Below are 26,731 nucleotides of genomic sequence, written 5' to 3'. Positions count from 1 at the left end.
CGCTCCCTGCCATGGCTCCTGAAATCCCTCCAGAAATGGCTGCTGCTGGCCGCACGGTGGTGATCAGCCCAGGGAGAGGACTGCACGTGTGGGTGCAGCCGGGCCCCTTCCCACCCCCTGGCTGCTCCCTGCCTTTAGGAAGCCAAACCGCCCCCTGGGTTCCCACTCCTGGAAAAAGCAGTGACCGTGCTCGCCACCCGCAGGAGGCGAGTGGAAAACGCCAAGTCACCAGAAAGCAGTTACTTGACACCTGGGGCCTGAATGCTAACGTGTGTGACACTGGGGGTGACATCAATCATGCAGGAACGGGAGCCGGTCAGGGTCCTGGCCTGGCATCAGGGGTCACACCGCAGACCCCACCTGCTCTGGAGGCAAAGTGGATTAGACTTTTATTCAAAAAGGTAAAGCCATTTTATTAAGACTCGGGGGATGACAAACTTCTGGCAACATTGTGTACACACATGCACAGTGCAGTTTGATTTCAGTAGTTTATTCTGGAGACAAAGCAGTGCAAGAGGCGGCCACGCGTCCCGCTTCCCGGGGCTCAGGCAGCCAGGAGTGACGCGGACACTGTAATTGGGGGTCCACTCAGTCGTGTAAACGCCGTCAGTCAGCAGGCCCGTGTCCAGGACAGCGGGCAGTTCTGAAGGCAGCCACCCCAGCCCAGGCCGAGGTGGGCAGCCCCTGCTCCCCGCTGAGCGGGTGCCCAGTTCAGCGGCCTCCGGCCATCCTCCCGGCCTCGCGGGACAGCCAGGCCTTTTCCTCCTTCTCAAACCCAAGTGGTACCTAAGACCAAGGTCATGCTCGGCAGGTCCTGGCATCTCTCCCAGAGCTCACTGTCCTGGGACAGACACAACCCTCCTCTGAGGAGGGGCTGCCAGCCATGGACCTTGGGATGCGACAACCAGCTGGCGGCCTGTGCTGCCACCAGGGCTGGGTGGCTAGTTGGGGAGGGAATTGTTTTCTCACCTCTGGGCTGCTGCTCCCTCTCCCTCCCGCTCCCCGCTGGCTGGCTCAGTGGTTGGGGCTGCAGTGAGTACAGGAGGGGGATGGGGTCTGCGGGGTAAGGGTGGGGCGGGCGGCTCCTCCTGCCTGGGAAGGGGACCCCACATCGCCTCGATGCCAAGGGGGGGTCCGTCCAGGTCCACTTCTCAGGAAAGCAGGTGCATCGCAGGGCCTGGGGCGTCAAGCCCGCCCTTCAGAGTTCTGGTCTCCACGGAGGCTGGCGACTCTCAGAATGACTTGCCCAAAGTCATGGCACAAATCCTTGGCACGGGCGGGGTCAGCCTGGGGACCCAACCAGGCAGCCTGCTCCAGGGTCCCGACGAGCAGCGCTTGGTCAAGGAAGAAGCCCCTGCAGGGCTGTGTGGGGCACGTGGTGAGGGGTGGAGGGGCTCTAGGGAACTGGACGTGAGGGAGGCAGCGAATCCAGGGCCTGGCCTCCCCAGGGAAGCTTCCTTCCCCTTCCCTCTGGGAGAAGGAAGCAAGCGGCCACAGCCCAGACCCAGCACGGAGCCCCCCCACAAGCGGCAGCTGTGGCCTCTTGCCCCCGTGGCTCATGCTTCTGGGAAGGGCAGCTGCATACCTTGTGGGGTTTTGGGCCCCACTCCTCTCAAAGCCGAGAGGAGGCCGGCCTGGGGGTGGGGCTTGGAGAGGAGTGAAGGGGAACCGTCCACTTGCTCCGTTCAGCGCCCGCAGCCTAAGCCTGGTCCGCAGCAGCCATCGAGACCAAGACACGGAAGTGTGCATACACTCGCACACGCACAGCAATCGCACACGTGCACACACCCTCCACTCAGACCTAGTGTTGAAGCACACGCGTGTGAACTGGGTGAAGATCTGCACGGCAGGAGTGAGGCCGGGGCCTCTTCCGGGAGCTGGACCACCGGGCTCTTTCCACCCCCAGCCCCTCACTTAGATAATGACATCAGAAAATAAGGTTACAAACTGGGAGGAAAAATCAGACCGTTGGGAATTCTAAGGAGGATGTCACCACTGGGGGCTGCTGGTCCAGTGGCCGTGCTCCGTGGCCCACGCTGCCCTCTGGGTCCGGGCTCCGTGGCTACTGGGAGGAGGCCTTGGTGGCCAGGGAGGCCACGCAGTGCTGCTGGAAGCTGGGCGACACGGTGGCGGTGCAGCCCAGTCTCTGGTGCGGCAGCTTGGCGGTGCTGCCCGCACCCACGCCGCCCGCGTCATCCTCTGCGGTCCAGGGCGGGTCCTGGCCCATCATGCTGCTGCAGCAGCCGGGGCTGGCGCTGCACGTCCGCTCGCCTGCCAGGCTGTCCGCCTGCTCCGCCAGGAGCCTGCTGTGCCTCAGCGGGGCCGTGTCCGCTGCGGCTGCGGTGGCTGCGCTCTGGCCCTGCAGGATCGTGGCGATGTGGTTCAGGAGGTCCGTGAAGAACTCGCTCACGCCCTCGTAGCCTGGGGTGGGAGAGACAGACAGCACAAGGCTCAGCCAGCTGGAACTGGAGGCGGCTGCGGCCCGAGGGGAGAGAAGGCACAGAGGATAAGGCTGCTGGAAGCTACACAGCCGGACTCAAAGCTGCGTGCGCGTGGCTCCAAAGGGCTGGTCCCTGAATGTGCTGCCCCCGTGTGTGAGAAGCCGATGAGAAAACACTTCCCTCCCTGTCCCTCTCGGGCACAGCTTCACAGGCTCCTTGATCAGGTGGCCTGGCTGGAGGCCACCTGCCTGGAGGACGAAAGGCCTGCTCCTCCTCACATTCTGAATCACTAACTCCCCTTCCCGCCGCATGGCCGGCCTCAGCTTCCTCCTGTGTGAGCTGAGAACTCGGGGAGATTCCTGTGGGCACGACCGAGGGGGCTGGAAAGTGGGCGATGCCTGATCCGTAGCAGCTGCTCCCAAAATTGAGTCCTCACCCCCAAAATACCTGCGGGGTACTGCCTGTGCCCATGCTCTGAGCATCACAGCCAGGGGGCGGCCGGAGCACCCCCGCAAGGCCACACACTCACAGTGGCTTCCCTAACAAAGTGCCGCCCAGGGTCCTGAACAGAAACTGCTGGGACTGCATTTCCCACCACAGCAGCGAATGGACATGTCAGCACAGGCGTCCTTGGGAGCCGAGCAGAATGAGAATCTAGGGCGAGGATTTTGCTGACTCCCCAAAACTACTTCAAGAGACATGCCACCTGGGGTGGGTGCCCCCACCTCCCTAAGCCAATTTGGCAGGACAAGAACCGGGCAAACGGTTGCAAGAACGAGGGTGAGGACATGAAGCGTGTCCCTGAAGGCCAGTGTGCCCGCTTCAGAGGGGCCTGGCACTGCCCACACCGCCCCACGCACTATGCGCCCACCACCACGCGCACACGAAGGTTCAGGAAGGGCAGGGCTGCCTCATTTGCTCACTCGTGTCTGTGCCCACAGGGCAAGTAAAATGGGTGAAGTAGCTGGCACACACAGTGCCTCCATGGACACATGTCCCCTCGCCTGATCTTCACAGCTCTCCGCCCCGTGTCGCAGATGAGTGAGAGTCACGTGATTGGCCCCAGAGGCACAAAGAGCAGCCCAATGGACACGGGACTATACACGAGGGTGGAGGTGGTGATGGCGGCCCCGCTGGGTGCATCCTGGCTCACAGAGCACGGCCTCCAAGTGACAGAGCCAGGGTCTGGAGCAGGTCCTTTGGCCCCACCTTGAATCCCAGGTGGTGCTGGGCACCCCACCCCAGGACTGGGGCTTCTTTCAGCCCTGGGCTGGGGGAGAAGGGCAGGTGGCCCAGGCGCCTTGGGAGCCACCAGCAGGCGTGCCCAGGTTTCTAGGGGAGAGACACTGTGGGAGGGGCTGGAGTCACGCCAGGAGGCACCAGGGGACAAGCCGTTCCCTCAGCAACTGCTCTGCTGTGCCCTGGTGAGGCCTGGAGGCCCCGGGCGGGTGTGTACTTCCTGGTGAGGGATGGAGGCCTGAGGGTGGCCAGGAGGCCGTGCAGGCCGCTCTGGGCCCACAGCTCTGCAACTGAGAGGTGAACCAGCTGGGGGCACCAGCTCAGGCCACGCTCCTCTGTCTCTGCCAGGTGGGAACGCCCAGGTGCAGAGTGAGCACGGAGACTGACCGCTGGGTGCTGTCCCATCAGACGGCAGGCAGAGCCGGGACGGAGGCAGCCGGAGCGAGAGGCAGGGCGCCTGTGGTAGGAGCGAGGCCCATCCCGGCTCACCAGTGGGTAGCGGTGACTTTGGACAAGCCATCCGGCCCCCAGCCTCACGTCACCATCGGTAAACTGGCAAAGCTCCCAGGGCTGCCTGGTGTGGCGGGTATTGATGCCACCCACCGTTACTACTTCCTGGAGCCCAGCACGCAGCCCTCTCCCCCACGGCCTGATGCGCTGTGTGCCCGCCCTGTGCGTGAGGGCTTCCTTGCACCCTGGAAACGCCCCCCAAACAGTGGTGGTATCTCCCACTGAGCCCCTCGCTGAGGCGAGACCACGAGGGCCCAGCATGTGCTCCCCCGCTCGGGGCTCCAGCAGACAGCGGGGAGCACGTGCCAGCCACAGGCAGAGCCAGCCACCGCGGCTCTGGGAAGGGTAAGGAGCACAGCCCTGCACCACTAGGCGTGATCTGGGACAGCTCCTCCTCTCTGGGCGGCTCAGTGCCCACGGAAACCTGTGGGGATAATCCCTCCAGCGTCCCTTCAGCTCTTCACATCTCCACGGGACCCAGGGATCAGCTAAGGTTTGGCCAATTGCGGCTAAGGCTGAAGGCGCAGGGTCAGGAGAGGAGGCGAGAGAACACGCGTTGGCACACCATGCACCCTGGCTGGATGTCCGGACCCGGCCTTCACTCTCCCCACAGCCGGCAGCCCCACTGGCAGGAGGGCTGAGGCCCCACCGAGAGGACGGAGCTGCCCTGTCACCGGCCCGTGGCACCGCGCCTGCCGCTCACCTGGGAAGGCATTGATGTCGATGACAGCGTGCTGCCCTGTCTGGTTGTTGATGATGATGTCGATCCCGAAGAGAGACACGCCCAGTGCCTGCCGCAGGGCCCGCGAGAGCTGCCGGATGACCTCGTCACTCGGCCGCTCGAACACGCCCTCGATCTTGTCCAGCTGCCAACACACCACACACACCAGACACACACACACACACACACACACACACACACACACAGGAGTCAGGCCGTAAGTGGGGAGGTGCAAAGCCACACCACAGAGACCTTCAGACAAGGAGGTAGGACAGACCAGCACCAGGATTGGCTATTTCTAAAGTCCTTTAAAAAATGTTTTTACTGATTTTAGAGAGAAGAAGGGAGAAGGATAGATAGAAACATTGACAAGAGAGACATATCGATTAGCTGCCTTCTGCACACCCTCCACCCACCGGGGATCGAGCCCATAACCCGGGCATGTGCCCTGACTGAGAATCAGACGTGGCCTCTCTGTGCCGCCGTGGCTCATCTGCGAAACAGGACCAATGAGGCTCCCACCCCGACTACTGGGGGAACCATGAAGAACTACGTGGCAGGGACAGCATGTGCCTGCGGTGCCATGCCACCTCTACGTCAGTCAGAGTAGGGCTCCTGGGAGGTGCCCACTTGCTGGAGTCCCAGGACTGTGGGCTCAGGGGCCGAAGGGGCACTGACCCATCAGAAATAAAAGTGAAGCTGGGTCACAAAGTTAAACACGGAATCGCCTATGACCCAGAAGTTCCACTCCTAGGTGTGTACCCAGGAGACGGAAAGTGGGTATCTGCGTGCCGATGCTCACAGCGGCAGGATCCACAAGAGCCAGAATGTCCCTCAGCGGATGGGAACAGGCTGTGTCACCCACACACGGAGTGTTCCTCAGCCACGTGCTGCAGCGTGGGAAACGTGGACGGCCTGGGGAACGAGGCTGAGTGAAAGCCAGGCCCAGCAGGTCACATGCTCAGGACGCCCTGAACCTGAAGGGCTCAGGAGAGGTAGATCCGCAGACAAACAGCAGATGAGCGGTTGCCAGGGCTGGGGGGGTGGGGAGGGACTGCCAGTGGGCACGGGGCTTCCTTTGCAGGTGAAAGTACTCCAAGCCACTGACTTGTTCACTTTAAAAAAGTGAGGCTGGTCCGGACGGCTGGGGACAGCCCTGGGCACCAAGGACAAAGGGCCCTGTCCCAGCACAGGAAGCTGCATGGCGAGCGGGAACTTCTGAGCCGTGCGAGCAGGGGCCCCTCACGCGGGCAGCGCCTGTGCTCCTAGGTGAGCGCCCCCGCCCCCGCCTCTGCACGAAAGGCAGGGCCCCTCATGCCCAGTCCTCTGTCGTGGCATCTTATGGGGGAAACACTTTCCAAGGGGCGGTGGTGGGCACTCACCACTGAGCCCCCGCCGCCTCCTGGCCCTCGGCCCTGCGGCAGCTCGCCCTGGTCCTGCCCGCTGCGTGCTGAGCCTCAGGGGCCCTCTGGGTCTTGTCTTCTCACCCGGTCAGTGGGTGCACAGACACCCTCGCTCTGGGACAGGTGAGGGTCCAAGAAGCTAATGTTCAAGGCCCACAGCGCAGGCCCGGCAGCGACAGCCCTGGCGGCTGCATCAGCACGAAGTCTCATGACACGCTGTTTATACAAGCCTTCCTCAGCTCAGTAAGGAATCTCAGAAACCGCCCCGAGCCCTTCAGTAGCTGAACCCAAAGAGCCGCCTAGACGAGATAAAGGCATGGAAGTCCTGCCCGTGTCAGACACAGAAAGGAGACGATGATGCTCTGGACAATGAGGCAGTGACAGGAGGGAGGGAGCCGTGTGCGTGTGGACCGCCATCACAGCTGCACTGCTGGCACTTCCTGCCCACCTGGCACCACCCTGCGGGGCAGGAGGGAGACACCGAGGCTCAGGGAGGCCCAGTGACTCTCCTGAGGCCACACAGCTGGGATGCGGTGGAGCTTGGTCTGAGCCCAGGCAGCCTAGTCAGCGTCCACACTCTGGACCGATACCCTGTCCTGGCGTTTGGGGTCTGCTCGCTGGGTGTGGGAACGGGGGCATCAGCTGTGGATGGACAGGCTTCAAGGCCAGGCAGGGCTCCCTGCAGGGGACGGTGAAGGGGATGGGGCCCCGGGTGGGAAGGAGGAGGGTGGGAAGTGTCTGGGGTGCAGCTGTCGGTCCCGGCCAGCCTGCAGGTGTGAGGAGAGGCTCATGTCCTAAATGGAAAGAGGACAACTGACTGCATTTCCCTTCAGTTCCAGGAGTTCCTGAACAGCAGCCATGAGCTGGGGGGTGGGGGTGGGGGGGGGGGGGGGGTGGAGAGGAGATAACGCAGACCCTACAGGCAGAGGCGGCCCCAGAAGTGCCCTGGGCAGACCCTCCCCTTCACAGACAGAGACAGGGGAGTGGGAGACGGGATAGTCCAAGGTCACTTGGGGGGGTCACTCTGCGTAGGGCCCTGGCATCAGTGACAGCCCCGGCGGCCAATAGGCCCACGCACGGTATAGGGACAGTGTCCGCGGAAGCCTGTGCAATGCCGGCTCCCCTCTGCCAGCCCAAGCAATGCCTGACAGCTTCGCAGGGAATAGGGCTCGCCTAGCGTGTCTGAAGCTTAGGAGACCAGACGGCCCCCCACCCACTTTTAAATCCTTTCTTGTGCAGTTTATTTCCATCTCCTAATGCACACAGCCAGGCACCCAGCCAGTCCCGGAGCTTCCCTGACTGAGAAATGCCCCTCACCATTCTGAAGGGCGCTGGGTTCCCTCCAGGCCCTGTCCACACCTGTGGGCGGCCCACCCCCAGAACACAGCTGGCTCCTCAAGGGAACCGCAAACCAGAGACGGACAGGTGGCTGGGCTGGGGAGGAGGTGGCAGGGCAAGCACAGGCCCTGACGTGGAACAGAAGGGAGTGGGGTCTGAGGCAGGTCTCTCTAGAGCTCGTTGGTGAGGCCAGGGGACAGGGAAGGGGACACGGGCAAATCCTCCCAGAAGAGAAGGACGGCCGAGTCGGGGAGCAGGAGACCCAGCAGGGGCTCCCAGCAGAGGGTCCCCAGTGAGATAACAAGTCCTCAACTGCTGGGGACAAGCTCTGGAACTAGATGGGCCTGGGGTCAAGTCCCAGCTCTGCCCTGGGAGCTCGGAGAAGCCACCAGCCTGCGAGCACAGCCCCCCTCGGAAAGCGGCGCTGCCCTGCCCGCCCTGCCCGCCCTGCCCGGGGCCTGGCTGCAATGCCCCAGGGCATCCAGGAGGGAGTCTGACACACAGCAACACTGACCAGCAGCCCTGAGCTCACCACCCACCGAGAAGCAGCCCAGGAGCCACAGAAGTGACAGTGGGCTCTTAACACTCCCGGGACACACACAGACAAGGAAAGTGAAAGGAGATGGCGTGGCCTCTCACCCCGTCTTTAAATCAGTAAAAAGCAGGGTCTCAAGCTCCTCCTGACTGGGGAGCTCCCCGTGCAGGGGGAAGAGCTGGAAAACCTCCCCGGGCGTGACCTGGTGGTGAGCGGGCCTGGGCACACAGGTCGTCAGCACGAAGGCCCGGGGCAAGCAGGCCAGAGGCCTCTGGGGAAGGCCCCTCCGACCCTGCCCACGGGAGAGCTCGACCCTGGGCCCCGCAGCCAGGAGCACACCCGCCCCAGGCTCACACCAGCCACCAGGGCGGCAGGGACATACCTCCGTCAGGACCGATGACGACTCTGGCTTGGACACGTTGTGGCTGTTGAAGAAGATGGACTTGCGGTCTGAAAAGCGAACACACGGAGAAGCCGGTTAGCAGCTCAAAGAGGGGATGGCAACGCCACCGCCCAACACCAGGGGGCAGCACCGCCCCAGCCACAAGTGACAGTGGCCGCATGGGCCTTCAGGCTCAGTGTCCAGCAGCTGCCACCTGAGGCCCCAGTGAGCCGGGCACCCCCACCCCAAGGAGACACTACGCCATGGACGGACACAGGCCCGCTCAGGGCTGCTGTTTCAAATTTCCTTCCCATAGAAAAATGACTGAGTGAGCCCACCAGGGTAAGGGCTGGTTCTCTCCAACACCCGAAGGCCCCATGCCCACAACGTGTCCTGTGGACCCGGCATCAGAAAGCTGGGTGTGTGGCTACGTGGACAGGAAATGCTGCACACCCGACTATCCCAGGCCGGGATGAAGCGGTCGGGAATGCCACTTCGCCCAGCCTCCCGGCCCTCCCGGTGTCTGCCCTTGGCCTCCTTTCCCGGGACCACCGGGGAAACAGTGAGACTGCACTTGGCATGTGAATGCTGAAAACACAAAGGGTTCTGCTGTTCCCCGACTCTTTAGGGGAAAAGTAGGAAATCAGAACGTGGTCATCTGTAGGTAACATCCAAGAAGGCACACAGAACCACCTGCCTGGCTCTGGAAGCTGGCATGGCCCCCTAAATGCCCTCCACCTCCTTCCACCCCGTTCCCCCGACCCATGCCCACCTTCACTGCACCCCATGTCACTCAATCCCATGGGGCACCCAGACAGGCAGGCCGATCCCAAGAATAATGGGAGCGACGAGGCCGGTTTGTGTGTTCACCCCTGGGAGAGGAAACGAAGGTCGTCGGCCAGGCAGAAACATGTTCTCGAGCACTTGGGAGAGTGGGCACCGAATGTAAGCATCGCAAACACGAGCCTGGGGCCAGGTCCTGGAAAAGGCTGCCTATTACCCCCCATGAACCCCCAGGCATGACACGGCCCCTGAACGCAGGACAGGGAGGCTGAGCACCATCGTGTGCCAGGGCCCAGGCCGAGGGGCACCTGCTCTGGCTGCCAACAGCCCCCACCAGGACTACGGCGATGCCATGATCATGCACGAGGAAGGATGTGGGTGGAGGCCAAGCAGGCAGGCGCTGAGATGTACCTGGCGTGCTTCCTGCCAGCGAGGCACACAGGCCCCCTGCCGCCCAGGAGTGCCCGACGGTCCTCCCGTCGCTCCAATCAGAGCCGGTCCAGACCGGGGGCATGAGAGATGGTCCTGGGGAGGAGCCTGGGGAAAATAAACACCCGGCAGGACTCGTGCCAAGCAGCTTGCGGACCTCTACTCCTAAGCACCGGCAGCAAGAGTGAGCCATGGGGACAGGGTGGCCCAGGCCAGAGGCCGGAGCAGGGCTCTCCAGCCTCCTGCAGGCACCGGCAGCAAGAGTGAGCTGAGGGGTAGAAGCCCCCGGGCCAGAGGCCGGAGCAGGGTTCTCCAGCCTCCTGCAGGCACAGGCAGCAAGAGTGAGCTGGGGGGTAGAAGCCCCCGGGCCAGAGGCTGGAGCAGGGCTGGAGCTGCTGGGATGGGCACTCTGGCCTTCGGCAGGCATTGCCCACCTTCTCGCCTGCACCCAGCCTGGCCCAGCCCCACTGAGCTCATTTCCTTAAAGAAAAGATACCCAGTTCCTCTAAAATGGCCCTGGCCAGGGCCTGGCCCTCTGATGGCAGGAACACCCTGGATGTGGGGACCCATCCACTCTCTGCTCCCCGACTGTTCGTGGTGAAGGGCCATCACCACCTCCCTGCAGGGGAGGGAGGGCAATGAGAAATATGGGTGCTTCTGCCCCCAATTTACAGATGAGAACAGCAGATTCAAAATAAGGAGAGTAAATGACAAGATTAGCCCCAAATATCCTGTAACCAGTGGTGCAGCCATGAGCTACGCCACACTTCCTTCAGCCCCTTGTGCTAATCTTCATGTCTCCCTCTGGCAGGGGTCGGGGGGGGGGGGGAGAGGGGGGTCACAGAGCTGTGGATGGTGACCTAGGTCTTGTTCAGGTTTCCATACACTGGTCACCTCTGCAGGGGGGCCCGCCCTGACTGCCCTGTCCAAGTGGCTCCCTTCACCCAGTGGTGTCCTGGGACCCACTTATCTGGTGCCTTAATGAACCCTTTTATTATTTCTTTCCTCGTGTGCATGAAAACACAAGTCCAGAGGGCAAGACGTGTGGCTGACTGCTGGATCCCTCAGAGGCTCTAGGTGAGAGACCAGCAAACCACATCTGTAAATAAAGTTTTATTAGAACACAGCATGCCCATTCATTTACATAGTGCCTGCAGTGTGTCCACGCTACAGTGGCAGGATTAGATAACCATGATAGAGCTGGAAATATTTACTATCTGGCCTTTTGCAGAAAAACGCCCGCTGACCCTCTCAATGGGAAAGTGTATCATTCCTGTCTGTATCCCCAAGCGAACAAGGCCCCGGATGGAAAGCATGTCAAGGCGCTGTGTCCGCAGAGGAAGTGCCCTTTCTGATCCTGGCAGGGGTGGAGGCAGGGAGCGGTCTCCCCAGACCGTGACCCACAGGCAGAGAACAGAAGCGCTCCTGGTGGCTGGTACAGGCCAACGCCACCTGCGCAAGAACCTGACTTCAGTTTCAGTCAACGCGACTTGCCAGGCGCCACTGGCTGTGGGACACCCCTGACTTCAGAGACGTTAAAACGTAAAACCCGAAGTGCACCCGAGAAGCCGAAGAGCACGCAGCCGTGGGGGCAGGACAGCGTCCCCTCCGCCCCGTGTCCCGGAGAAGCCTGCTCAGGTTGCCCCCAGCTCCCCACCCACAGGGGAGGCCGGGGCACCACACTGGGCAATGGGAACCAGAAGGGGGTGGGGCTGGAAAGAGCCCAAGGCCCCTGTCAATCAGTCCAGCTTCAGGGCCGCTGTCAGGTGCAGAACACGCGTGCGAAAAGAACAAAGCCCACGCCAGCTCCTGGGCGGTGCCGGAGACAGCGATAGGGACTCAGCCCTGGGGGTAGGTGGTGGGCAGACCCAGTAGCATCTCTCCACCGGCTCGGTGTGTTATTTGCTCATTCACTCGGCCCCCGTCCGCATTTTACGGCAAACTGGCAACCTGGAACCGGCGACAGGAAGACGCAGATGTGGAGCCCACGCCCTCCTGACATGGACCAGCGCTTCGCAACCAGGAGAGAATGGGGGCACTTCGGCGTGGAAAGGAAGGAAACTGTGGTGCACTTCTTTAAGAGACGGGGTGATTGTGTTAAAGAAAGAAAAAGGAGACAACCTAAGGTATGGCTACTCTTAATCTAGTACTTTTCCAAAGATTTGAAGCACATATTCTTTTGAAATGTGGATTTAAAAAAAAAACACCATCAGCCAGGGACTTAAAAAAAACGTCAGCTCCTTTTGGCCCACAATTAATAAGAATGCCTCAGTGGTTGAGCATCGACCTATGAACCAGGAGGTCAGGGTTCGATTCCCGGTCAGGGCACATGCCCAGGTTGTGGGCTCAATCCCTAGTGGGGGGCGATGCAGGAGACAGCTGATCAATGATCCTCTTTCATCATTGATGTTTCTCTCTCTTCCTCTCTGAAATCAATAAAAATATGTTATATATATTATAAAAAGGATGCCCCTTGCAGGTGTACAGTCACACACCAAAGGACCCCTGCTGACATCTGTCCTCCACCCCCAGGCCATCCCATCCCAGGGGGTGGGGGCTGGGACCAGGTGAGGACGGGGGTGTCCTGAACCTCACACGGGCCTCAAGTCAAGGAGCCCAGGCCTGGCTGGGAGGCCGCCTGCACTCGGAAGGACAATCCAAAGTGTCTGCTCTGGTGTGTTAAGGGGAAGACGGCCGAGAGGAAGACAAGAACGGCTGAACTTCACTCAGGAGAGTGGCCTGCGCCCCGGGGAGGACTGACAGGCAGCCCCAGCAGGTCTCAGGAGCCCATCTGTCTGGGCAGCTGGTAGTGCCGCTGGGCATCCCAGCCAGTGGCGAGTTTCCCGCGCGGAGCTGAGTGCACAGAGAGCTGAGCAAACCACGCCGGCCACCGACGTCCTCCCGGAAAGCCACTCTCCACAGATGCTGCCACCGTTCCAACAGGTTCCGGAACGTGCCTGGGGGATGCCTTCAGAGCCACTAGGACATTCCTGGGAGCAGCCCCAACACAAGCAAATCCTTATCCTAGTGCCAGTCTGTGAAACGGCCTGGTCAGCAGGCGGCAGGGGAGCAGCAGAGGCAAAGCTGGGCTTATGGAGCCACCAGCCTCCCTGAGGGCTCCTCAGCTGCCCCAAGGACGGCAGCGGCCTGCAGACGCCATTGCTGTGACCCCCAAGGGACACGTGGGACGTCACCCACTGGTCCACCACAGTCACTGACTCAGTCCTCACTCGCGGGGCACAGCAAGGTGTCGTGCCCACCGCCTGCCCCAGGCCCCAGCTGGGAGCCCTGCGGCCCCACGCGCTGACCTCTCACGGGGCGCACGTTCGCCTCGGCGGCTGCAGGAGCAGCCAGCAGCTCGGTGTTTCCCCATTTGGAAAAGGAGACGGGATACAGTCAGTGGTCGGGCCCTCGAAACAGGAAGGCCCCTCCCTCTTTCCCTCCCCTGAAGGGCCCGTTATCCGTTCCAGCAGGTTCCTCCTGCGTCTCATGGCATAGGGTCCCCAGCAAGCAACCTGGGCACAGAAAATGTGGGGGGCTTTTTGGAGTTTACAGGGGTTCGAATGGATGGGGCGGGGGTTTCACTTCTTTTCCAAGATCTCTTCACTACGGCACACAATTCGTTCACCCTCCAGATGACCGCTTCCCCTCCAGACAACCCAGGTGCCAGGGGTTAGTGCTCAACTGACTCTGTGTCCAGCCGGGCAGAGCTCGGGGCAAGCTGAGAAGGCAGGAGGCTCGTTTACCTGACGTGCCCGCGGAGAAGTTCTTGAGCGAGGGCCTCTGGACCACCGTGTAGGCCTCGCCGACCACGAACACCTTGTAGAGGACCGCGTTGTGGTTGATGAAGTTCTGGACCACGCAGGGTGGCTGGATGGCGCTCAGGCCCTCCTGGTTGAACACGATGGCCATCTGGGGAGACAGGGCACGGCCTCAGTGCACCGCCCTCTGCCTCGGACGCCGGTGCACCACCGGCCCTGCCTACGGCCTGACGACTCGGCAGGGCTCGCAGCGGGTGAGTGGAGCGGGGCTCGGAGGAACACTGGGACCAGTCCACTCCCCTGGGTTGGAAACCCGCACACAGACCTGCCACGTGGGCTGAGCTGGCTGCACTGCGAACCCCGTTCACGCTGCCGTGCAGGGAACGGACCCTGGCTGTGTGCTACTCAACCCTCATGACTTCCTTGGAGGGCCCTCCACACGGCCTGGGACGGAGAGGCAGAAACCAGAAGACTGTGGAGCAGGAGTTGGGAGGCCTGGGTCAAAGCCTGCGATGATGAGGGCTGCCTCTAACTGTGCACCCGCGACAGGCCCTGTCCTGGCGATGACGTGAGACGCCTGCGTGCACCGTGCACCTCGGAGCTGGGCACGTCATCAGCCCCTTTAGGGATGAGGAAACCGCGGCCTTGAGAAGCTCAGGGCTTGCTGGAACGTGACTGGGACTGGCCGGCCCGCGGCCTTGTCCTCTTACACGCGGACGGGCACATGCTGCTCCCCGTCCCGAAGGGAGGGTCTGCCAGGGGACTGAGGGAGGGAGGGCAGACGCTAGAGAAACGCTCTGCTTCGGCGGAGGCTGCCTGCAGGCCCCCTCGAGAGCTGACAGTGCCGGCCGCAGCTGATCCCTTGGCCCGCAGGCCCCAGAGGAGCCGCCGATGCCGGAGGCTGCTGGGAGGGCTCCAGCCTGACAGCTTCTGCCTGCCCCCCTGCTGCCCCCACGTCAGCGCCACCCAATGTGCCTGGGCTCAGCCGGACGGGGAGAGAGTAGAGACCCAGGTCACATGGGAGACAAAACGCCCCACAGTGACTGTCTCCTTAGCCTTCGAGGGGAGTAAGAGATGGTAAGAGGGCCCGACGCGGGTTCGCATCCCAGCGCCACACACTGCCCTATCTAAGCTCCACTTCCTCACCTGTCTGGTAGCATCAACCCCCAGGGACAGGCTTGGGGGCCGGAGGAGCTTTGACCTTTGGTTTAAAAACGGGTGAGGGACAGTCCACACTGTGGAGCAAACAGTGTGCTCGCCTCGGCTTACAAACAGCACACAAACCAAACGGTTCTGTGAGCACCAGCCAGGCGCACGGAGTGCCCTCCAGAGGGTGAGCGGACACAGCCAGGGGGTCCTCGTTGCTCTCACACCGCAGGCACCCGAGGAGGTGAGGAGCCTGCCCCGCCCGCCCCCAGGCTCCTGCTGTGGCGGGCACCCCACTGGAGGGGGCCCTCTGATGCTAAAGCCTCCCAGGAAGCAGGGCCCGCAGCCCACACCAGCCCCTGGTGTCTCCTCCTCCGGGGGAGGGTGGGAGAAGAGCCCTCCCTGAAACAGCACTCTGGGGGGTGGGGCGGGGCTGGGGGACTGCTGGGCTGAGGGGTGACACAGCCTCCCCAGAAGGCACTGCGTGTGCCTGAGGGTCCGTCTGAACCTCTCCCCTCTGTGAGGACCAGCAGGTGGTCAAACACGCCCGGTGCCAGCCCCACGCAGCCCACGCAGCAACGCCCGTATCCTCCACAGCCACCATCCGTTACTCCTGTGGGCCAGGCGCTCGGACAGGCTGGGCCATCTGCCAAGCCACACAGCTCGGCTGCACATGGGGCCGGGGCCGGGGCCAGGCCCAGCCGGGTCTGTGCGACCGGCAGGGCCCCCTCCGCGCAGGCTGGCTGCTCTGACTGGGCTGCTCCCGTCACCCATGACTGGGTCCTCCTTCCATCCCGACGGCCCCAGGGCCGCACACAAAGAAGACGCGTTGGCGGGGGGAGGGCCGCGTGGGCGGTTGGCAGGCCGTGCCGGTGCCTGTGAGGGCAGGGTGGCTGCTCTGAAGCCTGCTGCTCCCTCCGGGGCCTGGCACAGAGCACACGGGCATGGAGCCCAGGCCGGCCCACGAGGGCTCCCACCGTAGGCGGCGCGGGCCTTCGCAGCAGGCCATGACTGCCTGCCTCATGTTCTTCCCACGGCAGGGGTGCCCCTGGGCCTGGCAGCCCCACCGCAGCATGTACCGCAGATGCCGACAGGGCTGTGTACACAGCGCCCCATAAAGACCCTCCAGGGTCAGGGCACAGCATGAATCCTCCACAGGCCCACGTCTAGTCAGGAGGCCCCGGGAGCACTGTGGTGGGACCGCCAGGGCCAGGCTCTCCCAGAGGGCCTGCTCCCGGGCTCAAACGTCTACTGCCCCTGAGGGCGTACAGTGCCGGGGGGGGGGGGGGGTGGAGGGCCACAGGCCACGTCCCAGGTGTGGCTCCCAAGGGTAGTGAGGGCCACAAAGACCCCAGGGAGCCCCTGCCGCTATCTGCTCCTCCTGCCCCCAAGGGCCTCCTCACTTGCCTCCCACCACCACTCACTGCTGTCTGCTCAGCAACAGTCGCCCACTCTGGGTCAGCTCCCCTCCTCAGCATCCTCCCCAGGCAGCCGCGGTGGGGTCGGGAATGACTGCTGGGTGAGTAAGGAATGGATGAGAGGGAGCAGCACGGTGCCCTCTCCTCCTCCCCTGCCCTTTCTCAACGAGCAGGACCGCCAATCCTTGTCGGCAGTGAGGGCATCTTTCCGGTCCGCAGCCCTAGGAGGGGCCCAGCCCAGTGCCTGGCACAGAGCAGGCACCAGGGAGTGGTGACCCCGATGGGCCAAAACATGGAAAGCCGAGGGCAGGTCAGACGGGTGTGAGAGCTGCCGCAGGGGCTCAAGTGGCGTCTTGCACAGACATCCGGCCCTTGGCGACAAGGACAGGCACCCGGGAAGGCTGCAGACAGACAAAGCCACCAGAGCAGGGCGGGGGAGGATCAGGGGTGATGGAGCAGACTCAGCGGGGCCCAGAGAGGCTGTCAGGCGGTCAGTCTTTCCACTCACCTCGTGGGAGTTGGTGCCGTGAGCCACTCTGGTTTTGCAAACTGTGGGTGGAGGTGGGGGAGAGAGAAGCAGAGAGGAGTCAGCAAGGTCATCCGCCCACAGAGCCCAGCCCGGCAGGCACGGGGGAAGCTCAGAACTCCTGCGGCCTCCAGTGGGAGGGGCAGGTGGGGCAGGGCCACACGCTGACGCAACAGTGGCCAGCACCACACCCGGGGGATCTGGACCCATTGCCACAGTGTGTGGGGGAGCGGGACCCCAGGCCATGCCCTCCCCGGCAGCCAAGGCCTTTATCCACCCGCCCCCTCCCCCACACAGTGTACAGCCAGGGGGCCCTGGCAGCCCCGCCCGCCCGCCCGCCCAGCAGAGCCGGGGTGTACACACTGAAGGGGAAGGTCAGGCCGTTCTTCTCCAGGAGCTGCATGGTGTCGTCCCCGCACAGGCTCGTGAGCTCCATGAAGGGCGGCGAGCAGATCCTGTCATCTGCAGACAGAGGAAAGGCCGTCAGCACGCTTCCCGGACAGACACACCTCCCTGGGGCTACCTCCATACCCTGCTGCCCCGATCTGACGCCCCAAACTCCAGTCATGTGCGCACAAACACAGCGGCATACGTTTACATTACACCTCCTAATAACATTCCTGTAATTACAAAGCCAACATGTAACTGTACAACCTGAAGACCAAAGAAGAGTAAAAACCACACACCTTCCCCACCTCCTCAGCCTTAACCTGGGCGCATGGACGTTAACACTCAGAGCTTTACAACAGGACAGTCGCGTAACCTGATTTTCACTCCAGACACAGGAACGTTTTTCGGGCTCATTAGAGACTTTCCCCACCACATGCGGCATCAGCTTAACAGCGATCGCAGGATCGAGGCTGCGCACTGAGCTCAGCTCACGTCTCCCGCTGTAAGCCGTGCATCACCTCAAGTCTGCAGAGTAACCCGGGGAGGACAGCAGGGCCGGGAGGTTAAAGGGCGTGCCCGCGGCTGCACAGCCTCCCACCTAACCAAAGGTGGAAGCCAAAAAGCTCCGACCCATGCAGTGAGTCTCGCCTGTTCGTTGGCTTCCTCACTCCCCTCAAGCACCCCACTCCCCTCTCCAGCCCCTGCCCAGCCCTGCCCAGTCCCAGGCCTTCCTTCTCACCTGGACACCGGGGCTCGCCTTGGGGGAAGCCAGTCCTGAGCAGGGCAGGGGCTGAGAGGAAGCCATGACCCGCGGCCTGGCCCCTCCCCAGACTGCGGACCGCACACTCACGTTTACTGCTGGAGCCACTTTCTGGCTACTTGCAGCCAAAACCACCCTGATGTGTCCGTGAAATCACAATTAGAAACGACTACTGTTCCTATTTCAGTTTCAACAACCGTTCGCAACAAGAGAACGTGTTGGGACTCAACTAACCCTTAGGAGCTAGAGACACAGTGATGAACACAGGTGCCCGCCCGCGTGGAGCTCACAGACGATGAACGAGACGGACTTACTGACGGGTAAAATGGACAGCGAGACGGCACTGGCAGGGGACACAAAGCACGAAACGGCACGGGGTGTGGGGCAGTGCGTCGCTGAGCAGACAAAGACGATGAGGGAATGGGCCTGCGTGGGGGGCAGGCACACCCCAGCAGAGGGACAGCTGACACAAAGGCCCTGCTGACGGACATGCTGCTGTCTGATGCACAGATTGGACAAGCCCGTGACAAGGACGGTCACGTCAGTCAGACTGGGGACCGAGGGCACCGGGCCGGGTGGAGGGCATCCGGCCAGGAGGAGGGCATCGGGCCGGGGGGAGGGCACCGGGCTGGGAGGAGGGCATCGGGCTGGGTGGAGGGCACCGGGCTGGGAGGAGGGCATCGGGCTGGGTGGAGGGCACCGGGCTGGGAGGAGGGCATCGGGCTGGGTGGAGGGCACCGGGCTGGGTGGAAGGCACCGGGCTGGGAGGAGGGCACCGGGCTGAGTGGAGGGCACCGGGCTGGGTGGAGGGCACCGGCTGGGAGGAGGTCACCGGGCTGGGTGGAGGGCACCGGGCTGGGTGGGAGGGCACCGGGCTGAGTGGAGGGCACCGGGCTGGGGGGAGGGCATCGGGCTGGGAGGAGGGCACCGGGCTGAGTGGAGGGCACCGGGCTGGGAGGAGGGCTGGTGAAGGAACAAGTGAAGCCAGCATGTTGGGGGCAGGAGATATGCCGGCCTGGCCCATGTGAGGAACTGTGGTGGCGGAGACTTTTCCAGCTCAACCCTGGGAAACTCGACGGACGCCAGCAGCTCCTGGCCCCAAATAGCGGCAAAAGAGCCGGCGCGCTGGGAGCCCGGAGCTATTTCTGGTTTCCCAAAAAAGGCCGCTGTGCTTATTTCTCTGCCGCCTTTATTTCTGGATGGGAGCGGGAAAGAGGCTTTTTTTGGTGAGAAGGTGGGCTGTGTTCTGTCAAGAGCTGAAACTTCAGCCCCTGGGAAACTGAAACACGCCAGAGGAGGCGAAGCTGGAGGCCCTGGAGATGGGCAAGTTCCAACCGCGTGCACCAGCCCAGAGGGGCAGAGGACAGTTCAAGGTCACACACAAGCTGCTTGCAGGCCCAGCAAGGGAACCAGGTGTCCCGAGTCACACATCACTGCCCTGTACACGCTGCCAGTGGCCACACTCACCTGGCTGCTGCGGGACTAGCAAGAAGCTACAGGCTGAGGACCAACCGGTGGATCCCGAGGACAGTGGGGTGGGAGGGCAGATGGCGCTGGGAAGTGTCGCTCTGAAGCCCGACTCTGAACCTGGGCTCGCTACTCACTAGCTGTGAGTTTCCGAAGTGACTGAACTCACGGGGCCTTGCTCTCCCGTCTGTAACCAGGAGCCAGGCCTCCCTGGTACCTAACAGGCACCCAGCAGGCAGGCACTGTTTCTGGTACCACGCTGGGCATGGCCAGCTGGGGCCACCCACAGGGGATCCTGGGTCGTGGCCACCGGTCTGTGTTCAGCGTCCTGGGGTGTGTCGCTGCCGACGTCCCCCTCACTGGCCTTCTCCCGGTGCCCAGCACGGTGCCGGCAGGGCAGGCTCTGCCTGTGGCTGTGAAGGGGGCCTCAGCAGGGTACCCGACCCACATGCCAGACCTGGCCTGCCGAACGCCCTCACGCGCCCCCCCCCCCCCCCCCCGGCCTGCCTCGCCCAGGGCTTTCCATTGGAAAATGACAGGGCAGTCACCTCCATCCCCTCCGCGTGCCTTTCACTTCGCCAAAGAACGTTCCGGCACGAGCATCACGTTTGTCTGCTCTGCCAGGACTGCGACTGAACTTTCCCTTTTTATTGCTCTTACTGGACGTGCCCTCAGTACTTTCCCATGACTTTGCATGTCCTGTCACCCGACCGGCGACATTTCCTCTAGTTCACATTTGTGCCAATTTTCTTCCCCCACAGACAGGACTCCAATGCACATCTTAGGCACAAGGCCTTGTGCTGGGGATAAGTCATTTCCATAGACCCGGCTCCCCGAGGTGGGTTTTGGAGTCCATGGGAGTCGACATTTCTATGGTTCTTGCCACACAGTGTCATGTCGCTTCCCAAAAGGACCGAGTGCTTTGCCGGCGCACCAGCAATGAAGGGCCTTGACCACACGTCCCCCGCCTGGGTCCCACCTGCAGAAATCGGGGCCGTAGCCGTGTGAGGGAGGACGGCAGGCGACATGGTGAATGACCCCATCTGGCACAGAAGGTCACTCTGCCAGTGGGCCCCCAGGAAGACACCGAGGGGCTGCCCCGGGGTGGGGGGGGGGGGGGGGGGGGCAAGGCACACGCCTGACACCGTCAGCAAAGCCCTGCACTTGGGGGTCAGGACCAGCATATAATTAATTCCAGCCACTTCCAGGCCACCAGGTGGCTGTGCAGGTCTTGGGCTCCTGACGAGTGGAACAGGGGTCCTAAGAGGCCAGTCCTGTCCACCTGCTGGAGTTGCAGAGAGAATCAGGGATGATAAGAAAGTGATGCCGCGTCTGCAAAATGCCAGGTGAAGAAGCTAGCCCCTCCCTGGGGTGCGGGCAAGAGCCTGGCGCAGCCATCTGCTCACACTCCCTCGCAAGGGGAGGCGAGGCTCTGGGTCCAGGCACCACCACGAGCCAGGCAGCGGCAAGGGGCCCTTTGCCACCCCCAGCCCCCAACAAGGGGAGAAGCAGAGACAAGGGCCGTGCAGAGCATGTGGCTCAGATTTCTAGCCAGCAGACGGGAGGGACTCCCAGCCCCAGGAGAGCTGGGATGGTGGGTGGCAGCAGCCCCAGCCTGGCACTAGGGAGAGTGTGGCTCAGAGGGCAGACTTCTAACTGCATTCAGAGGGCTCTGCGGGAGGAGGCGACATTCCAGAGGGCCTTGCTGGAGGGGGAAGTTTCAATCCATTCAAACCCTCTGCCTGAGCCAGAGCTGCTGCCCACATGGCACCCTCCTTCCAGGCAGAGTGTAGGCTTGTGAAGCAGGGCCCACGTTCACAGCCGAATCCCCAACGAAGGAGTAAATGAACTACACCAGGGCTCCCACGTCCTGGCCCAGGGCACCCAGATGCTGCCTCTCAGAGCTGGGCTGGGTCCCGCTTCCCTGGCCTATTCCCTGTTCCCAAGGCCCCACGTATGGCAGGAAACAGCCTCTGCAGGAGGGCGAGGAGGTCCACCTGTCACTGAACGGGATGGGGCAGCAGGATCCAGGTGCTCACTCGATCTCAGAGCTGGGGGAAGACAAGTGCCCTGACTCGCAGGCCTGAGCCTGTGCACATGCTGGTCGCTCAGGGCCCGGGGACCCCGCCTCTGGTCAGGGGGCCTCCTCTGAGCACCCGCTGCCCGCACACCCAGGAGGCCCCTCATCTCAGTGACGAATGATGGGCCCCCTCGCACAGACTGGGCCCCGGAGGCTCTGCGGGGACTTGGGCTGCCGAGGTTTGAATCCCCACTCCACTTCCGCTCAGCTGCGTGAGCCTGGCAAGGCACTTCAGCTGCCTGCGTTTCCTTGCTGGAAAGAGGACAACAGTAGCTACTTCATAGGGTTGCCCCCTCCCACATCTGGAAAATGCGCTTTTAGGTTATGAAGTAGTTCCTAAACACAGCTCCCCCGGGTCTGGGCAGCTCCGGGGCAGGGGCAGGGGCAGGACAGGCCCTGCGGCCAGACTGGGGCTTCTCCCAGCCGCCACCGGACGTTCCTGGAGTTTAAGCAAACAATTCCCTTTTTGGCACCCTCACCTCCACCATCTTCCCCCCACAAACCACCAGATTCCTGGCGTTGTGCCCACCTCCCCCCCCAACCCAAACCCAAGTGACACATGGCTGCTGGATCCTGGCCCCTTTTAAAGCGCCCACCTCTACAGTGAGGCTCCAGAACTGCCGCTGGCCGGCTGCGTGACAGCTTTTCCAGGCCTCTGCCACCTGACCCTGCTCACCTTCCTGCTATAGGCTGCACTTATCCCCCCAAATTCACATGCTGAAGCCCCGAACCCCAGCCCCTCACATTGTGACTGTATTTGGAGTCAGGGCCTTTTAAAGTGGCGATTAGGTTAACATGAGGCTTCAGGGAGGACCCCAATCCAATCTGACTGGGGTCCTTATGAGAGGAGATTAGGACACAGACACACACAGAGGGACAACCGTGAGAAGACGCAGGGAGGGGATAGCCACCTACCAGTCAAGGAGGCCTTAGAAGAAACAAGCTTTCCTCGACTTTGACCCTGGCCTTAACGTCTGTTGTTTAAGCCACCAGCCCGTGGAGCTTTGCCGTGGCAGCCCGGTCAGATGAACACACTGCCCAGCTCCTCTCGGAATGCAGAGCCCACGGTCACTCCCAGCCACACCCCGCCCCATGCCTCTCCTCTCCATCCCTCCCTCCATCCCCTGCACACACCTCCGGGGCTCCCCTCCTCATGGCAACAACCCACTCACCCCAGCATCCTAAAGCTCCCGGAAGTTCCTGAGAACAGCTCTTATAATAACGCCCGCTCCTACCATGGCCCCTGACCAGGCCTCTCCTACCAGCAGTCTCATCTGTCCTAGCACCGTCTTTCTCGCACGCCACACGCTGCCTTGTTGGATGGCTCAGCTCGTGTACCCTATTAAATTCCCACATTTTGGTTCTGAGTCAGCAACCAGACAGTACCTTCCTTGGGGTCAAGACTGGGCCCTACCCCTGGCCCAGCACTGCTCAGAGGAGGCAGGCATCAGCAAGGACCATCTCTCGGACAAGCGTGCATGTGTGGGGTGAAATGAGAAATAAAAGTGAGCTGTAAGTCCTGGCAACAGAAAGAAAGGGGGCCTGCAACTCCCCAACCTGCCACTGTGTGGCGCTGTTGGCCTGGCACAGCCCTGATAACTGTGGCCACAGACTTGAATGGACAAAGTCGGAGAGCCTGGCCCATCAACCTGCAGGCTCCAGCGTTCATGACTCAGTGCCCAATTGTTCAAAGTCACCTTCCCACTGCTGTTACACTGTTAGGGGCACGAGCCACATGCTCTTGAATTCTAAACAGGAAAAGACATCCCGTGTATTCCGGGTGACCAAGTTCCAGCCTGACAGAAGCTTTGAAAACAACCCCAATGGCTTTTTGGCTCACAATGATGGCAGCCACCCAGTAATTCAGAATAATCCAGTACAGCTGGGAGAGCAGCCACAGGCCGGGGCCAGGAGAGGCAGCCAGGAAGGACCTGGATGACAGGCCCATGGAAGAGAGGAAACGCAGTTGGGCCTGCGACCGCAGAGGGCATCCCCGTCCTTACCACAATGACCTGCTCCCACTGTCCAGTGTCATGTCCCACCCACGGGCCTGGCCAGGAAGAGCCCCAGCACCCCATCACAGCAACCACACGCGAGGCCCAAGTCATACCCCACCCTCATCTGGTCGCTCCCCTGGGGGGTGACCTCTCCTGGGACACCCTCACTGCCCAGGACTCCACCCCTCCCCCGCCCACTTCCTCCAGATACGTCAGAATATCTGCTCTTAGTATTGATTCCCCCAGGTACACGTAGAAATGGTCCCTTGCTCCGCCCCCATATGTCCCCAAGTACCCACTTCCACATTCTGCGTTCCCTTTACAATAGGTGACTCGCCTCCCCGTAGCACAAGGGCCCTGCAGGCCAGGTGCTGAACTGGGGGGAAGGGGGAAGCTTCGGGCTTTAAAAGGGTGAAAACAATTGGATGACAGGCCGTCTGTATCTTCATGCCCATTCAAAGCCCCAGATGAGAAACATGAAAAGTTCCAGCCCTTGCAGCCAGCATGGCCTGGGGAGCCCGACTCATGCAAACCACTTGGAAATTGGCCAGGCCTTTGGGTCAGGCCTTTGGGTCAGGCCCAGGAGAAACAGATCCCCCCCTACCTCCTCTTTCTCCCTGCTCCTTGCCCTTTGCAGCTATGGGCATGCGCCGCTGTGGACTAAGTGCCTGGATTCTGAGCCCAGGTCACTGCCTCACCCTGGACTGCCTGCCTCTCTGTGCCCCAAGGCCCATCTCTCTAATATGGGGACAACAGGCCCATCCTCCCCCTCGGGTCGTGGTGCGTCCCTGCATGCTGGCGGTGTGTGCGGTTCACTAATGAGCACTAAGCAAGGCTGTGCTGCTATCAGAGCTGGGTCTGCTCCCCTATTCACTGAGGTCCAGTCAATACCCAGGATGTGGAACCTACAATGGGGCCGGCGCTCTCGGGAGCTGGGATTGTCTCGTGTCAGGTGCCCCCTGTGGGGTAAGGAGAGAAGGTCCTACCTGGCGTCTCAGCACTGAGGCACTCAGACCGAGACCAGCAAGGTGGTCCACGGGGAACTGGGCCCTGACAGGCAGCTTGGGGTAAGCTGGATTTACAGGTGGGGTTGGGGCTGTTCATCCATGCAGGAATCTGAGGCCTAGGAAGTTAAGTTCTTCTTCAAGGTCAAAAGCAGTATGTGGCAGAGTGGGCGTCCCGGGCAGGCAGCCTGCGCCACAGCCATGCCCTTCCCCATGCCCTCCTAGTCCCCTGGAGACTCTGGGCCTGGAAGGGGTTAGGGAAGGTTCCGTTCCTGACTCAGAGCCCAGGACACAAGGCCATCGAGCTGGCTGTGTCCCCGGCACTGGTGGCCAGACCCTTTGGGCTGCCGGGGTCTCGGTGACCTTGAGAAAGTGCCTTCACCTCTCAGTGCCTTAGTTTCCTGGTCTGTAAAATGGGGAGAAAAGCAGTCCTGCCAGTAAGGATCAAATGAGTTAATACACCAAACACAACAGGAACCGGCACGGAGCAGGTACCCTCCATCGCCATCGTCACTGGTGTCATTACTTGAGGGTCCACTATTTTTAAAAGTCCCGGATCCCGTAGAGAGCCTAGCTGCTCTGCATGGAGACAGAGCAGAGTGCTTTTTCCTGCCCAGAGACAATGCTCTTTACATCAAGCTTTGGAGGGAGAGCGAGCTGCTCGTCCATCCATCTGCCGGGGCAGAACCCACACTCAAAGCAGACCAGCACAACCGTGCAGGGGCCCCGGGGGCTCCCTCACTCATCGGCAGACTTTGAGGAGCACCCTGTGCTTAGAATACGAAGTTGGATCTGGGCCGCTGGTCGCCAGCAGGGCCAAAGAACCGGAGCTGGCAGTGAGGGGTGAGCAAAAATGACAAGGACAAGCCAGCCTGACAGTGTGAGTGGCCCAGGTCTGAGTTCTGAGGCGCAGGGTGAGAACTCCACAGCAGTCTCCTCCAAAAGCTCAAGGGGAGGAGTAGGGAGAGAGGAGGGGCCGGGGGGGCGGCTAGGGGCTCTAGACGCCCAAAGTGGCAGCGGGATGGTGAGAGGGCCTGGCCCCAGCCCTGAGCCCAGCACCTGCAGGGCTCTCCCAGAGGGTACCGTTCCGTTCCTGCTGGTAACCTGCTCTCTTACCTGCCTGGCCTTGGCCTCTTGAACCTGCCCCAGGAACTTCCTCCCTTCACACCTCCACTGCTGAAACGGAATCCTTGCTGCTGAAGCCGGGAGTCTGGCCCGGGCTGCAGGCTCATTAACGCTGGTAGACTCCAAGCCCCGCCCTGGCCTCCCTCGGTACCCATGGAGGCATCCGCTCACCCGAGCCCACAGCACTGCCCGGCTCTGCCATCTGGCTTATGTGCACCACGGCTGTGGCTTGTTCTGAGTTTCCTTCTCCTCTCCTCACCCTTTGCCCACCCTAAACACAATGCCTGTCACCAATGCCTGGCAATGCCACCCCTCCAGTGTCTCTGGGCTGTCCCCTCTACTCCTGCCCACTGCCACCCGCTCACCCCACCAGGCCCTTAGCATCTCTCCCCCAGCCCTGCAGCAGCCTCCTGCCTCCAACCACAGGCTTCGTCCAAACTGCATCGGAGGGCCGCTGGGACTCGGCGGGTGACCCCTCCAGCAGCACAGACAGCCCGTTTCTCCCGACTACCCTGCTCGCTCTCTGGAATGGCAGCCCCCCTTTCTCCTGCCAGCCCCAGTTTCAGACCCACTTCGAACATCACTCCTCAGCAGCTTGTTGCCACAGGTGGCCAGGGACCCCACCTGCCACAGGTCAGCCCCTCGTGCGTCTGCTTCTTCTGTATTTGATTCTTGAAAACACCCGTCACTGTTTGCACACTGACTGAACACCTACTATGTTCCAGGCCCTGCTCTGGGGATTCAAGGTCCCCAAAGACACACTGTCCTTAAGGCCTTCGGTTGGGCAGGAAGAGAGAAGTGAGAGAACATAAAACACAGTGGGATTGCTGCTGTGACCCAGGGCAGCAGGAGTCTATGGGAACAGAGGGGAGGGCACGGAGGCCCACACAGGGAAGGAAGTATGCAGCAAGGAGGGCGACCTGGAGGAGGTCACCTGAGCCAGAAGAGGAAACCAAGGACAGAGATCAAGGGCCAAGAGGGGGCTGCTGAGAAGTCTAGCATGGCTGCAGTGAGGGGAGTGAGGGCCGATGTGGCAAGCGATGTCCCCCGGGGAGGGGTGGGCAGAGGCCACAGGCACTGGCCACAGAGATAGAGAGACTTCATGTCCATTAAATTCAACTTAACTTAGGAGTGTGCGAGGAAAAATTCTTCTGTGTGCTCAGGTGACGGGCAGAACCCTAAAACGGCCCCCAGACTCTGTCCCCTGCTGTGCGCACCCCGTCATCACCCGCCTGACATTTCCCTGTCAGACATCGCCCTGGTCAGGGGCTGAGCA

The 26,731-nt window shown here is 61.9% G+C and overlaps 1 protein-coding gene across 3 annotated transcripts in view; it reads right to left on the bottom strand.

Moving 5' to 3' along the window:
* Nucleotides 1–386: 386 nt before the first annotated feature.
* Nucleotides 387–26,731, bottom strand: part of ITPK1 (inositol-tetrakisphosphate 1-kinase) — a 135,173-nt gene continuing 108,828 nt past the window's right edge. For 2 of the 3 annotated variants that reach the window (XM_036316193.1, XM_036316203.1), the window contains 7 exons: nucleotides 16,996–17,094; nucleotides 16,615–16,655; nucleotides 13,528–13,693; nucleotides 9,764–9,889; nucleotides 8,570–8,637; nucleotides 4,894–5,056; nucleotides 387–2,421 (listed from right to left, as the gene is read on the bottom strand). In XM_036316193.1, coding sequence (XP_036172086.1) covers nucleotides 2,063–2,421; nucleotides 4,894–5,056; nucleotides 8,570–8,637; nucleotides 9,764–9,889; nucleotides 13,528–13,693; nucleotides 16,615–16,655; nucleotides 16,996–17,094 — 1,022 coding nt within the window. In that variant the 3' untranslated portion in view covers nucleotides 387–2,062. The remainder of the gene's footprint in view (nucleotides 2,422–4,893; nucleotides 5,057–8,569; nucleotides 8,638–9,763; nucleotides 9,890–13,527; nucleotides 13,694–16,614; nucleotides 16,656–16,995; nucleotides 17,095–26,731) is intronic. The other variant, XM_036316212.1, reaches the window with a different exon arrangement.

This window comes from Myotis myotis, unplaced genomic scaffold (assembly GCF_014108235.1).
Source record: "Myotis myotis isolate mMyoMyo1 unplaced genomic scaffold, mMyoMyo1.p scaffold_m19_p_1, whole genome shotgun sequence".
Taxonomy (NCBI): Eukaryota; Metazoa; Chordata; class Mammalia; order Chiroptera; family Vespertilionidae; genus Myotis; species Myotis myotis.
Note: the sequence above shows the minus strand (reverse complement) of the source record. Positions and strands in the feature narration are given on the sequence as shown.